The sequence below is a fragment of the Heteronotia binoei genome, chromosome 5, assembly GCF_032191835.1.
Source record: "Heteronotia binoei isolate CCM8104 ecotype False Entrance Well chromosome 5, APGP_CSIRO_Hbin_v1, whole genome shotgun sequence".
Taxonomy (NCBI): domain Eukaryota; kingdom Metazoa; phylum Chordata; class Lepidosauria; order Squamata; family Gekkonidae; genus Heteronotia; species Heteronotia binoei.
In genome coordinates this window covers 59,862,431-59,877,089 of record NC_083227.1, presented here as the reverse complement: position 1 = coordinate 59,877,089, position 14,659 = coordinate 59,862,431, and the positions used below count along the sequence as shown (strand labels likewise).

At 42.6% G+C, this 14,659-nt stretch overlaps 1 protein-coding gene across 1 annotated transcript in view; it reads left to right on the top strand.

The window, feature by feature from the left end:
• Positions 1–200: 200 nt before the first annotated feature.
• Positions 201–14,659, top strand: part of EIF4E3 (eukaryotic translation initiation factor 4E family member 3) — a 32,508-nt gene continuing 18,049 nt past the window's right edge. Inside the window, exon 1 of the mRNA XM_060239548.1 lies at positions 201–477. Coding sequence (XP_060095531.1) covers positions 287–477 — 191 coding nt within the window. The 5' untranslated portion in view covers positions 201–286. The remainder of the gene's footprint in view (positions 478–14,659) is intronic.

Sequence of the window (14,659 nt, the reverse complement as noted above, 5' to 3'; positions counted from 1 at the left end):
CCTGGAGAGTTTTTCAGGCTGAAAAGTACTGGGACTAAACAGCACTTTGCCCTTTCCCGTTTGCTTTAAAACACGTTTCTGGGAGACAATTCGTGAGGACGACTGGCGGCCTCTGGTGCGCGCCTGCCTGAAACAGTTCCCTGTGGTCGAGTCGCGGCGGCCAGGCAGGGCCCCCTGCTGCCCGCCGGCGGTGCATGCAGCTCTGGGAAAAAGAGCGAGAGGGCGGGCGGGCTTTCGTTCACTGAGGCGGCGCTGACTCAGCCTGGGCCGAAGGAAGCGCAGGGCAATGGCGCTGAGCCCCCCCGAGAGGCAGCCGGGCCCGCCTGAGCCCCCGCACCCGCCGCCTCGCCATCACCACCAGCAGCAGGAGGAGGAGGAGGACGACGAGGCCGAGCTCGACCCCCAGCGGCTGAGTGGCCTGGAGCCCGAGTCGGGCGGGATTCCGCTTCACTCGCCTTGGACCTTCTGGCTCGACAAGTGAGTGCGGGGAGACCGGATGGGGAAGGAGAGCGCAGGCAGCACCGGCTCGGCTTGGCCCGGCTGCGGTGGGACGCAGGCCTGGGGGAGCTGAAGTTGGAAGCTACCCCTCTTAGGCCGGCCCGGCAGGGGGAGGAAAGCGAGATTGGCCTTTCTTTGTCCAGCCGGGCTCTTCTGCTCAGCCCTTCCCCCACGCTGACTGCCAATTCACTGTTCTGTCAAGAGAGGCGAGAGGGAGATATCGGAGTCCCGCTTCATTGGCTCCTCCACCCCGCAGCAGCCCTTCGCTTCTCCCGCATTGTCCTCGCCTATTCGGCCTCCCTCTCCAATACTCAAGTCTCCCTCATTTTGCCTTTTGCTTCGGTGTTCCGCTTCCTCCACCACCAGCCCCCTTTCAGTTTCTTTCTGCATAAGGCCATCTTCCCTTCCTATTTACAAGCCTTAATTTGAGAAGAACGTTTAGTCCTGGCGTCTGTTTTCAGTGGTGGGGCTCAGCCTTTAGGACGCCAGTGGTGGGACTCAACGTGTAAACTAGCCGTGCCTCTAAATATGTGCTGAGTCTCCCCCACCTGTAGAAGTGATCTTGTGCCTTGCTTGGTAGGTAGAAATTCAACCGGTCTAGCTCCCCCCCCCCGAGGGGGGAGGGGGAGGCTGTTGTTACCAATGAATGGTTTATCTCTGCTGGGAAAAGAATGATTATTGAAATGACCCACAATTACTAAAATTTAGCATCATCTGTTGCACTGAGCTTCTTTGTCATTAACTTTACCGTAAAGAAGATTATGATAAAAGGAAGTACTTCTTCACCCAAAGGGTTATTAACACATGGAATTCACTGCCACAGGAGTTGGTGGTGGCTGCAAGCATAGACAGCTTCAAGAGGGGAATGAATAAGCATATGAAGCAGAGGTCCATTAGTGGCTATTAGCCACAGCTTATCCTTGGAACTCTCTGTCTGGGGTAGTGATGCTCTGTATTCTTGGTGCTTGGGGGGACACAGTGGCAGGGCCTCTAGTGTCCTGGCCCCACTGGTGGACCTCCTGATGGCACTTGGGTTTTTTGGCCATTGTGTGACACAGAGTGTTGGACTGGATGGGCCTTTCTTATTTATTTAACTATCTCTGAAGATATTTAGTTGCTCTTTGGAAGCTTTGTCTCTAAGATATAAGATCCCTAGGCTGAGAAAATAGGTTGTTTTCACACACACTATTTTTGGCCTAAAAGCAAACCAAGGAAGTGTATTTGTTTGGCATTGTGCCTAAGAATGCTTTAACTGTCCTCACAGTATCATCCTGAACAGATCCAGGTGGGGAGTCATGTTGGTCTGAAGCAGTAGAATAAAGCAGGAGTCAAGTATCACCTTTAAGACCAACAAACTTTTATTCAGAATGTAAGCTTTCGTGTGCATGCACACTTCTTCAGATGAGGAATGAGGTACAGTAAGCAGACTTACAATTAGCTGATGGGGTTTCGAATGCAAAGTGGTACAAAGTTAAAATCCAATAGCAGAATAGCAAAATTAGCAAATTCAGAAAACTTCATTTTGGCCCAGGCTTATTAGCAATAGAATAATTAACAGACATTCTCACATTCTGACATGTAACTATTTTATTGGTTTCCCGTGCCAATGCAACCGAGATCAAAGTTTTTCTGAATTTGTTAATTTTACTATTCTGCTACTGGATTTTAACTTTGTACCACTTTGCATTCCAAACCCCACCAGCTATATGTAACTCTGCTTACTGTACCTCATTCCTTGTCTGAAGAAGTGTGCATGCACACGAAAGCTTACATTCTGAATAAAAGTTTGTTGGTCTTAAAGGTGACACTTGACTCCTGCTTTGTCCTGAACAGAGTTAAGCTCTTCTAACTTCATTGAAGTTAGTGGGTTTAGAAGGGTATAAGCTCTTTTTAGGATTGCACTCAGTCATCATATTTCAGTGCATACTTCTAGATGGTATGGGGATTCTAATTTTTCTTATGGAAGAACTGTGTGGTAGTTAATCTAGATTAAAGAAATAAATTATTTATTTTTCCTTTTTTAAAAAGAAATATCTATCTTCCCTTTCTATACAAGGCTGCTGGGGTGGCTTTCAAAATGTAGCAATGATATGGTGTGTTTTTAAATCCTACATACAAATACAAAAAAGTGCTTTGCTATGAAGATGGAACACAACTCTAAAATCTCACCTACTGTTTATTTTTCAGCAACTTTTAAAACCATGTGGTCTTCTTCCCAATATCTGTCACATTCCATCCGGACTCACTCCTTTGGGCTTTCCAGAGTCAAACTGAGGATCTTTCTTCTTGTTCTATTTTTAACTGTTGAATTCTTTATCCTCACTTTTTATAACTCCATGATCTGTCCTGCCCAGTCCAGGCTCATAATAGGTGGAAGGCTTGTTTTCATTTATGGATCTGACTTTGTAATCCGAGAAAGGAATGAGTCCTTGAGGCATAAACATCCTCCACTGATCAGCTAGCTGGGGCCCAAAATGTTGTTAAAGTTAGTTTCATTCGATTACCACCTTTCCTTACAAAAGATTTAGCAAAACTGAAATGCTGAGGGCCAAAAGATTTAGCAAAATTGAAATGCTGAGGCCAAACCAGATGTGGGGCAGTTCAGCGTGTACTACATAACTTCCTATATCCGCTCTCACTGACTCACCCATCTGAGGTCACTGGACCCTGGATAAGGAAAAAGGTGCTTGGGAAAAAAACTGTGTTCAGGGGAAAGGGTTCTGTGTTTACATCTGCCCCTCATTTTATGTTGAGACACACGGAGCTGCCACTCTCCTGCCTCACTGTAAACAAAGTTAATCTCAGTCACATCTGAATTGTAGGTTAGTCATCTTGTATCAAGTGTTTTGCTACATGCTTGACAGCTTGTTGCAGGACAAAGACTCCAGTAAATCGTAAGAGTGAAAAGTAAGATGATTTAGGCTAGCTCCTCCTAATCAGAGGCAGTATACTTCTTGCATCAACCCATCTGCATTGTAATCCTAAATTACCAAGCAGATAATAGAAACAAGAAAATATCCCCACAGTTAGAGGTATCTGCATGAAAAAAATAGTTCTGAAAAACTGCGAGAAGGCTTCAGGAAGCTCAACAAGGGGCAAAGGAAGCCATGACATCTCTGTTAGCTGATGAAATGGTGCTTCCAATATCATGGTTAGGACTTTAGCATGGAATCCTATTTGTTTGTTTGTTTGTTTGTTTATTGGATTTTTATTCCACTTTACCCCACGAACATGCTCAGGGCAGATTACAAAAATGGAACACATCTCTAAAATTTCTAAAATCTCCAAAATAACGTCTTTTATGAACATCACTAGAGACATCTGGGTTTCCTAACACAAAGCCATAGATTTTTATTTCCACCTGCTTCTGAGTTCCATCCAGGAAAACCTGTTTTGTACTATACGACAGGAGATGATATAAAATGGGGAAATGTACTTAATTTGTATACATTATTCTTTTTTTTCCAGTTTGCTGGAGTAAAATGTTTTAGAGTAGTGAGCTGGGAAAGAAACTAAAATGTTTGCCCCTCTCACTGCCTAAGCATTTGGCAAAAACTGTTTTGTTTTTTTTAAAACCCTCATAACAGAAGAGCTAGAAACTTGCTCCTTTTTTTAACAAGCAAGAGCACATGTTCAATTTCCATAGCTGCTATCAAATTCAGAGCTCCTATTTCATGCTACATTGTGTGGTGATTATAGCCATGGAGCTGTTTAGATTTTCCAGGCCTTGTATTTCAGTGGCACAGGCTTCACTACATTTGGCCTTCACAAACTGGAGTGGGTGGGGCTTTTGTCAATGAAAATCATATGTTTCAGCTGTCAGTACTAGGTACAAAAAGTGGAGACTTGTGTCTAGTTTGAGTACCACTGTACTGGAACAGTCTACTATGAGCCTATTAGCCTTTCCATCCATAGCTTGATTTAACTCCTAGTTCCATTTTTAAACAAACAAAAAAAATCTAAAGGAGATTCTTTTCCGTCAGAAAACTTACCTTATTATTACGACCATTATCCTGAGGACTGCTTGGGGCAGCTTAACTCTCCTCAAGTAATTTGAATTGTTTTAATAATTGGAAGTGTGAATAAGTAAGGGTAAGAATCATGAGCCAGTTCCCCCTCCTGGCTTTCAAATCTAACTGAAAGCTGGTTAGTTTTCAGGATGGAATAGGGTTTTTAAAAAGTTTTAATAGGTAGACATGGCCGAATTTTGCAGCAATTCCAGTAGTTCACATTAAGGAATGTGCAAATATAACAGGATCATCAGACCAAAGGTAATTTAATCCAGCATTTTACTTTGAGCAATGTCCAGTCAGATACCTCTGTTAAGTTTAAAACCAAGTCAGGAAACACACAGCTTTTCTCTACTGTTGGGAGTTTCCTCAGTGTCAAAATGATGGGAAAGGTTCCCATTTCTTATACCTGTAATGATTGTCTCAGATGGCTATAAAGAAATTAAGCTGTAGTGGCATAAGGAACTTGGAACTGTAGGGTTGAATCCTATAACTCCTTCCCACTTTTGCTGAAGAAAGGTTTCTTGTACTGAAGGAAAATGCTTTCCAATACTTGTACACAGTTGTAGGAGCCAACCTTTGAAGGAAGCTGATGGATTCTCCATGGTTCCATGGTTCCAACCATGATCAGTTCTAATGTTTAAAAATAAACATGATCATTGAGAAATAATGCTTGCCTTAACTAGACAGTTGTGAAATAGACTGAATGCTAACCATCTATAGCTGTGTGTGTTGTAAGAGGAACCTTCACAAGATGGAGCAAAATGCAGAGAACAAACTCTTACCAATAGTTGCATGGTTTAGATAGAAAATCGTAAATTCATAGAAACAGAAATACTTTCATGTATATACTATTGTGAGATGTACAGATTATAAACTCAGGAAATAGGACTCAGGAGGCTGATGATAATGAGGTTCAGCTAATGTCAGTTCTTACAGTAAGCCTGTAAATGAGCATATGTGTCAATAGTATGCATAAAGTTTTGGTTGTGCTACTGCCATCCTAAGCACATCTTGAGTAGCTGACGAACAGCTACTTGGAAGCTCATACCCCACAAAATCTTGTTGGCCTCAAAAGTGCTACTTGACTGGAATCTGCTGCACACTAACCCAGCTATTCTAAGCATGGTTACATGATTCTATGCCTATTGACTTCAGTAGACTTAGAAGGATGTAACTTTGCTTATAAGTGACTGCAGAAAATTTTGCCTCTATGTTGTGTGAATAATAATTATATGGCATTGTGTAGAATAGCCAGGAGATCCTAAGATTGTCTGGCGGACAGAAGTTCTAGTTCTTTTAGCGTTATGCGCTACTCAGTGGTGAGGTGGACTTGTTTTTAAGGCAAGAGACCCTGCTTAGCTTCTGAGATTGGGTTAGCCTGGGCTATCAAGGTCAGGGCCTAGCCAAGACCACCCTGCTTAGCTGCCAAGATTTGAAGAGGTCAGGCTAGCCTGGGCTATCCAGGTTGTGTGAAATAGTTAGAGTAGAGTATATTGAAGGGAAGGAACACAGAGCAGTCATGGTGACTTCCCGTGGAACCCTTTGTCTACATTGTGTGGCAAAATGATGTCATGTGGCAATGTGGACAGCACTATAAATGTCAGCAGAAGCAGTGTGGTTTTTAAATAGCTGTTCATTATTTTCTAACACTATAGCTTTTACTTTAAAACATCCATTTAGCCTTTTCTTTACTATATTCTGACTAAAAATAAAATACTGCTTTCCAGGTGTGCCCCAGGGGGTAGGTGTTGCTGCCCTTTGAGTTGATAGTTATGTAAAAAATTACATAGTTACTGGTACAGTCATTAATCGAGAAAAGTAATTAATCAACACCATTCTTAAGGTGTTAGGATCACTCTGGAGTTAACTTTGCAGTAACTGTCATAGTGTGTGCTAGAATTGCCTTTCAGTAATCTCTTGTTCTGTTTCTAAAGTCCAGCTAGTTATTGGAAATTGTTTAGAGAGAGTTAAAGTCTAACACAGGGGTGTCATTTGTTATGAGGGCCAGATCTGACATAAATGAGACCTTGTTGGACCAGAATATGCCATGTTGGGCCAGGCCATATGTGTGCCTATTTAAGATCAGGTAGCAGAGATATAAATTTTATGAAGAACACACACACACAGATACACACACACACACACACACACACATATATATATATAAACTTAAAACGTGCTTAAAATGTTAGAATTCATTGTTCTTAAGGATTCTTTCTTTGTATTTCTCCCATGGGATCCAGGGAACTGGGCAAAGGAAGCTTTGGCTCTTTCCTTCCTTCTCCAGGGGAATTGGGGGGGGGAGCCTCAGCCAACAGAGGAAGAGATGTTTGGCTCAGTAGCTCTGCTGTGCAATTGAGAGAGCCTGACAAAGCAAGCTATTCCTCCCCAAGGGAGGAGCCTCAGCCAATGGAGAAAATTGAGGTTTTGCTCTGTAGCTCCTGTGCAGTTGAGCAAGCCCTGCAAAGCAAGCTGTTATGCAGAAGGAAGCAAGAGAGAGGGAGAAGAAAGCAGATGACAGCCAGTTGCTTGGGGGCCTGATTCAGTCCCCGAACTGCATGTTCGACACCTCTGGTCTAACACATCTAAACCCCCCTTCAGAGAGTAACTTTGCTACATGTAATGGTTGCCATGTCTGCATGGTATAGGTATAGGGGGAAGGATTCCAGCACTGTAAGCCCACTTTTGACTTTGCCTGCTCAAAGGATTTATAAACATCACAATCCACCCACAATCCACTCTTTTTTTGGAGGGGGGGATAGTGTGAGACTTTAACTTGTAATATATTGAAGCTTTTCATATTAGTCCACAAAATTACTAGTCCACAGAAATTTTTATTAACCCATTCATAACCATTTGTGGCATATTGACAGGCTGAAGGAAAAAAACAAAGCTGACAATCTCTAGTTTCTAACAGATTCCATACCTGATTGTTCAGAGGCATAAATGAGAGGTTTTCTAAAACTTTTGTCTGTGGCTTTGCAGACCTGCACTTAAGGTAAAACTATAGTGACTTGTCATTGATGTGAAGTCTTATTTATGCAAACTAATACAATTCTTAATTTTCATTACTATCAGGCTCAATATCTGTTAGTAGTGTATGTGCATTTCTTGGACTAGGTGTCTCTTTTTCAGAAAAAGCATTTGACCAGTAGTGTCCACTAGGGAAAATTTCTTCTTTGGGGGGGGGGGGGTTATATTTATATGTGTGAGTGTGTGTGCACCTGGAAGTCATAGTGACCCCTACTGGGGGCCCGGAGGATATTCAGGGTGGGTGGCAGAATAAAGCCTGCCCCTGACTCCTGGTATTTGAAGGTCTCCTATTGAAGCACTTGCCAGAGGTCAACCCTGCTTAACTTCCAAGATTTGATGAGATCGGGCTTGCCTGAGCTATCCAGGTCAGTACTAGGGGAATTTTTTTCAGCATATGGGCAAGTAGCTGTCCTCCCAAAAGTCCCAGTGGTAATGGGGGGTACTGTTAATCATAACCACTCAACTTATTACCATTTTCACCCTAAAAGCTTTGTTTGGCCATAAATGCAAGCATTTCCCCTCTTTTATACACTGGGACCGATGTTAGCAGGGGGACATTCCACATGTAGAAGATGGATTATCTTTTCAAAGATATAAAAAGTGTGTTTCGGTTTCCTGTTGCTGAACCCCTTCACGGCAATAGGTTGATTGGTGTGATGGGAAAACATGTTAAGATATACATTCACCTATCACCAGGGCTTTTTTTGAGTAGGAACGCTGTTCCGCCTGGCTTAGTGCCAGGGGGTGTGGCCTAATATGCAAATAAGCTCCTGCTGGGCCTTTTCTTTTTTAAAAGTGCTGTGCAAAACAATGGTAATATCAGGGGTGTGGCCTTATATGCAAATAAGTTCCTGTTGGGCCTTTTCTACAGAAAAAAGCCCTATCACATACCTATCTCAGGACAATGAAAAGGGTAGTTAACTTTTAGATTATTTATTACATCTTTATTTAGATTTTTGTCCCACAGTCTCTTTAAAGAACAGAATTTGTAGTAATCTAGCATTTAATTTATTCTCAAAGCCATCCTTTGAAGTAAGATCAAACAGAGAAAGGGCTAACAAGCCAGTGTGAAATTCACTTGCCCAGTGAACGTCATCAATAGTTGAGCCAGAGCTTATTTCAGAACATTTCAGCTCTCCCATAGAACATGTTAAGTAACAACAATTAAAAACAAAACAAGAAGAAAAACAACACCTGTGGCCAGATTTGGAGAACATTATCCTCACAATCTGTTACTACAACCAACCCCCAAGGGATACAAAATTGCAGTAACCCTGTCACCAGTGGCAACCATATAATTAAGTCTGGCTTCTAGGTGAGAGAGAAAAGCATGCTGTTCACCCTCTTTCACTGCCAAATACAAAAAATAGAATTAATTTAAATACCTTAGCTGCAAGTCACCTGTGCCTGTAGGTGTCAGTGTGTATATGCAAGGCTTCTCCAATTTGGTTTTATTATTTGCTTGGGGTAGAACAATTTGCTGGACAATCCATCTTAAGTTTCTTAAATCCTAAGTAGGTCTACTTGGACTCCTACTCAGGTCTGTTCAACTGAGCTTACTCTCAGGAAAGTGTTCTTAGGACTTCACTGCCTGTCACCCAACTAACAATGGGTGTTAATCTTTCAATCGTTTCATGTTCCGTCCCTTTATGTTTGCTTTCTGAATGCAAAGTGTATAGCTTAGAAATTTCATGAGCTAGGCATGAACTTAAACTAAAGCAGTTTCCATTGACTTTTAGAGGTCCACATGCTGCAGAGAGGGAAAGAAAGAGTATAATAGTAAAAAGGGGATGGAATGGAAAAGAAGGAAACAAAGAAAATCAGAAGGAAGGAAGATAAGGAAACAAGACATGTTAAAAAGGGATCATAGAGGAAGAACAGCTGAAGAAAACAACAGAATTGGGGGAAGAAGGTGCCATGGCAAACCCTTTGATTGCTTTGGGCTATTAAAAGGGGATTGCTGTGAATTCCCAGTTTACAGATTGGGGATTGCAGCTGGAAGCAGGAGGACTTGTCTGATGCTGCACAGTAACTTTATGGTAGAGGCAGAATTTGAATCCAGAGACAAGGTCAAATGGTGGTAGGATGTAAACCTACCGCCTTTTAAATATCAAATGTTGATGTATGGCAGAAAAAAGCAGAGACAGTAGTCCTTTTCAGACATAAATCACAGCACTACATATTCCCATCCCAACCTCCATGCATTCAGCTGAAAGTTTGAATTGAGCCAAGATACAACTTCATGGTTTCCATACATGCCCTGTCACTGTTGTATGTTCCAGACTTCAGCTGAACTTGTGTAATTCTAGTGGGGGTCATAGAATCATAGAGTTGGAAGGGACGTCCAGGATGGTCCATGTGTTTCCCTTTCATACATTCAGTGAAAATGTGAAGATGGCTAATGCAGCAGGCCTACTTAAGTGTGCTAAAGGAGGGAGGGGAGGGCCTAAGGTAATCTTCAAATTTCTCTCCTAGAAAAACTAGGTGGCTTTTAAGGGGTGCAAACCTTTTTGCACAGCTGGGATTAAAACATGCCAGATAACCATATAGCTTTTAAGGCAGTTTGAATCCTGGGTTTCTTTCAGGGCTGGTAATAATCTGAACCTGGGTTTCCCAGTTCAGTTTGCCATTTTCCTGATTGCCTTAATGTTCCATTTTCATTCCCCTGATGTTACTGGGGGGGGTTTCTTGTGTCCAGACAGCTTCATTAACATCCCCACGCTGTCCAAGTCATTCCTCTCTTTTTTTCCTGTTCTTTCCTAAACTAGTTTTTCCTATCGTTTTTTTCACCATTGCAGAATGAATTTGCAGGTTAGCCTCTTGCTCGGAATCTGAACATTTTTCTCCTGCCTCATGGATTGCTGCCACCCAGAAAGGGAGGGTTTGTGCAATGAACTTTAAAAAAATATTTGCATGCCAGCGCTAAAACGTTTCAGTTCTGGAAGGTGCCTGCATTGAAACAAGTGGTCAGTCCCTTTGGAAGGCCCAAAACCAGCAGCCTGGTGTATTTTACGCATGCATTGGTGGCAGCAGATTTCAGGGTGTTCAGCAGGACTATCTTGTGTCAAAAGCCCGTAGCTCTTGGCCCTCATGGGAACATGAAAGAATATTGTTGGCCAAAGACTCATCCAAGGGGGTGAGGATTTGTGTGCACAAACACAGAGCTTCTCTTGGGAGAGCAGCCACCACTCCAGGCATAGTTGGAGGAGGGGAATTTCATGGAGCCTGTCCCCAAGAAAGAGTACAGGTAACAGAGACCAGGGCAGGTTTGTCCTGGAAGTGCCCTTTTCCATGCATGTTTACTCGAGTGTAAGCCCCATTGAGTTCATTGGGAATAAGCCCACTTGAACACTGAACTGGACAATTTTATCATACACAGGAAGGGGGATGTTAAAAAATTATTTGCTCTGGCTGTCAGATACTGTAGGTATGCCACTGGAGCTGTGTGCCTGATGCAAGTCAGGTAAAGGAATTCAGAATTTTTGTGGAGAACCAATCAGAAAGACTTCTCAAATGCAGGAAACAAGGTAACCAGTAAGCGGTGAGACACATACACCAGGAAGGACCCTCAGTTGTAATGTTATGGGCAGGAAATGTACTTTAATGGGGTTTGTGCAGCCCCCTTGAGATTGCTGAAATGCTGCAACACTTCAGCGCATACGTAAAAAAGGAAGGGGGAGGAGCAGAAAATCAGTCCTCAGTGAGGATGTGAATAGATGGAACTGTGATGAAGAAAAATGAAAGAACCCCACATGTAAGTGTGAACTGATCGCACTGGTAGCATGATCATCAGAACTGCTAAAAAACCTCCCAAAGGTGGCTGCAGTCTGGAAAATGCCACTGTCTCTTGCCTACAGTAATTGCAACATACTGGCATCCTACCATTATTATTACTTTTTTAAAAAAATGTTCTTTAAAAATACATTTTATACTGTGTGCATGTTTTTCTGTGTGTGTGTTAAGTGCTGTCAAGTCACTTCTGACTTGTGGCAGCCCTATGAATTAATTACCTCCAAAACATCCTATCATTAACAGCCTTGCACAGATCTTGCAAATTGAGGGCCATGGCTTCCTTTAGTGAGTCAGTCCATTTTGTGCTGGGTTTTCCTCTTTTCCCACTACCTTCAACTTTTCCTAGCATTATTGTCTTTTCCAGTGAGTGTATAAACTGTACTCTCTATCTGTCTTGCCCTGACCTTGCCATGGTAATCCATCCAACAATAATCGCCAAGTACTACTGTAATTTGCTCTAGATGGGCCTACCCTTGTTCTTGACCTGGAAACTTCAACTGATCCAGAATGCAGCCACATGGGTCATTACAGGGACCCCTGGTATGGCACATATTCAACTGGATTAAGTTTTCGACCTTTAAGGTTCTTAGCAGACAGTGACTATCATACCTTCAGGATGGCTTCTCTCAATATGCCCCCAGAGGAGCATTACGCTCTGGAACTAAGAATCTTCTTGTGTCTTTCCTGAACTAGGCCCTGGTACTAGAGAACATCCTGCAGGAATTACGACCTTTCCACAGGGCATGTTCCGCCAGGCATTTGGTTGAGTTCAGCCTGATTAGTTGGCAACCAACATGATGGGAATTCATGCAGCATAACTGCATTAGCTACTTACAAGAGAGAAAATAAATAGGAATCATACCACAAAACTTGGCCCAGACATACCACTCTGGTATCAGTGATTCTGGACACTGAACTTGCAGTGAAATGTTGTAATATTTGAACAGTAAAGTTGTGGTGAAATAATTTAATATTATTTTAAGCTTTCAACAGAACTTTTCACTGTGGAATTCTTAAGATAGATTCACAGAGAACTATGCTAGTATCATTAAATTTTTCCTCTAAGCATTTGAGGTGTTACAGTATATTGACAAATGTCTTCTGCTGACATGAGTCTCTGCCTGCTCTCTTCCACTTTCTGCTTCTTAGTAAGTTCCTTTGAAAGTGTAATATTTCAATTTGTTAGACATTCCTATTGAGGTTAGGAGTGTTCATCCATGCCAAGTGGTGGACTTTATTCCAGACCTCTAAAGTTAATGATAAATCTGCAGTTGACATATCCAGATACAGAAAATGATAGTCCCCTGAAACATGATGGACCATCAGATAACGTGTTGTTCATATCTCTTGAAATGTGTTGGGTTATCATAAAGGGCTGGGAAATTACAGGAGAGGGCAACCAAGAAGATTAAGGGGTTGGAGGACCTTTTCTATGAGGAATGTCTGGAGAACCCGGGAGTTTTCATTTGAGGAAAAAAGGCAGCTGGTTGGAGGACATGACGTTAGTTTATAAATTAATGCAGAAGGGAAAGAAAATGGATAGAGAGAGCATTCCTTGCCCTCGGGGTAGAGGTGGGTATGAACCTAAAAAGGGCAGTTTGGGGTGGCCCACAAACTGAACCCTGAACCAACCTAAATATGCTCCACCTGAACCTAGCTGGTCCAGCAACTTCAGTTCCCCTTTTCTCGCAGCTGGAGCAAGCCGGGAGAAAGGGAGGCAGGATCCACCCTGGAAGTGATGCTCCTTCCCTGGATTTTCCCCTTTCTCCATGGTCAGGAGAAAGCAGGTCGGGATGGCCCAGGAACAGTTCATCAGCAGACTACTGGCAGCCATTTAACAATTCACTTTTGCTCCGGACCACTTCAGGGGAAGGGCAAAACCAAGGGGTTAAATGGCTCACAGCTCACAGCCATTTAAACCTTTGGTTTTGCTTCCCCCCCCCCCCTTTGTATGTGTGTGCAAAACCAACTGGTTAAGTGGCTGGCCCAAGCAACCTAACTGGCCAAAATCCAGTAAATGTACAGGGAAGGAGCCTTTCCTGAACATCAGTTCCTGGACTCCAAACTGGCCCAAGTTCAGCCTGAATTTTGGCTCATGAACTGGATTATGCCCATCCCTACTTAGGGACACCCAATGAATTTGCTGGGATATAGGTTCAGGACAAACAAAAGGAAATACTATTTTACTCAACAAGTAATTAACCTGTGGAATTGACTGACAGTGGAAGTAATGATGGCCACAAGCATAGATGGTTTCAAAAGGGGTTAGACAAACTCATGGAGGAGAGAATCAATGGCTACTAGCCATGATGACACAAGAGAGCTTCCATCAACAGAGGCAGCAAATGTCTGAATTCCAGTGATATGGTGTAGTTATGGGTTTTTGTGCAGCAGGCAAACCCCTTTTTATCTGCTCTGAATAGAATTAAGCTAGTTATGCCTCAGTGTATTTCGGGCCACTACTCTAAGAGGTGGGGAGAGAAGAGACACGTTCAGGGATGCTCTGGGTTGATTCTGCATTGAGCAGGGGGTTGGACTAGATGTCCTGTATGGCCACTTCCAACTTCATGGTTCTGTGATTCTCTGATTCTATGATATTGGTTGTACAGTGCATCCATTGTGATTTTCATCTCATCATTTGAAGGAGATCCAGGTTAGATTCATTGGCTTCTTCTGCTTCCTCTGTTAGATACAGAACATCTTTTTTCCATCAGAGGAAGTAAAATTAAAAAAAAAAACCTTAAGTCATTGGATCCAAGCTATAGTCCAGGGGTGGCCAAACTTTGACTCGGGAGCCACATGTGGCTCTTTCATAGATATTGTGCAGCTCTTGAAGCTCCCACTGCCCTGTCAGCTGGGTTGGAGAAGGCATTTCTCTCTTTAAGTTACTCTTCCAAGCCAAGTCAGCTGACAGCTTGAAGAATGCATTTAAAGTTAAAGTTGCTTTCTTTCCAGCTTTCCCTCCCTCCCTCTCCATCTGTTTCCTTCCTGCCTGCCTACTCTCAAACATCTGATGTTCATGTCTTGTGGCTCTCAAGCACCTGATGTTTATTCTGTGTGGCTCTTACATTAAGCAAGTTTAGCCACCCCTGCTATGGTCAATGGGTTTATTTAGAAGGATATAACAATGTTTAGAATTGCAGTGTTAAATGCTTATCTCTTACTAAGAATAAAAACAACTTACGGTAAATCAGTCAGCTAAAAAAAATTATCATGTTATAATCAGCAAAGGCTCAGAAGAGAACAAAAAACATCCAGTAAAGCAAGCTTAAATGATGTCAAACGCTCCTGGAAAAGAATTTTCTAGGCCAGGTGCCTGAAGA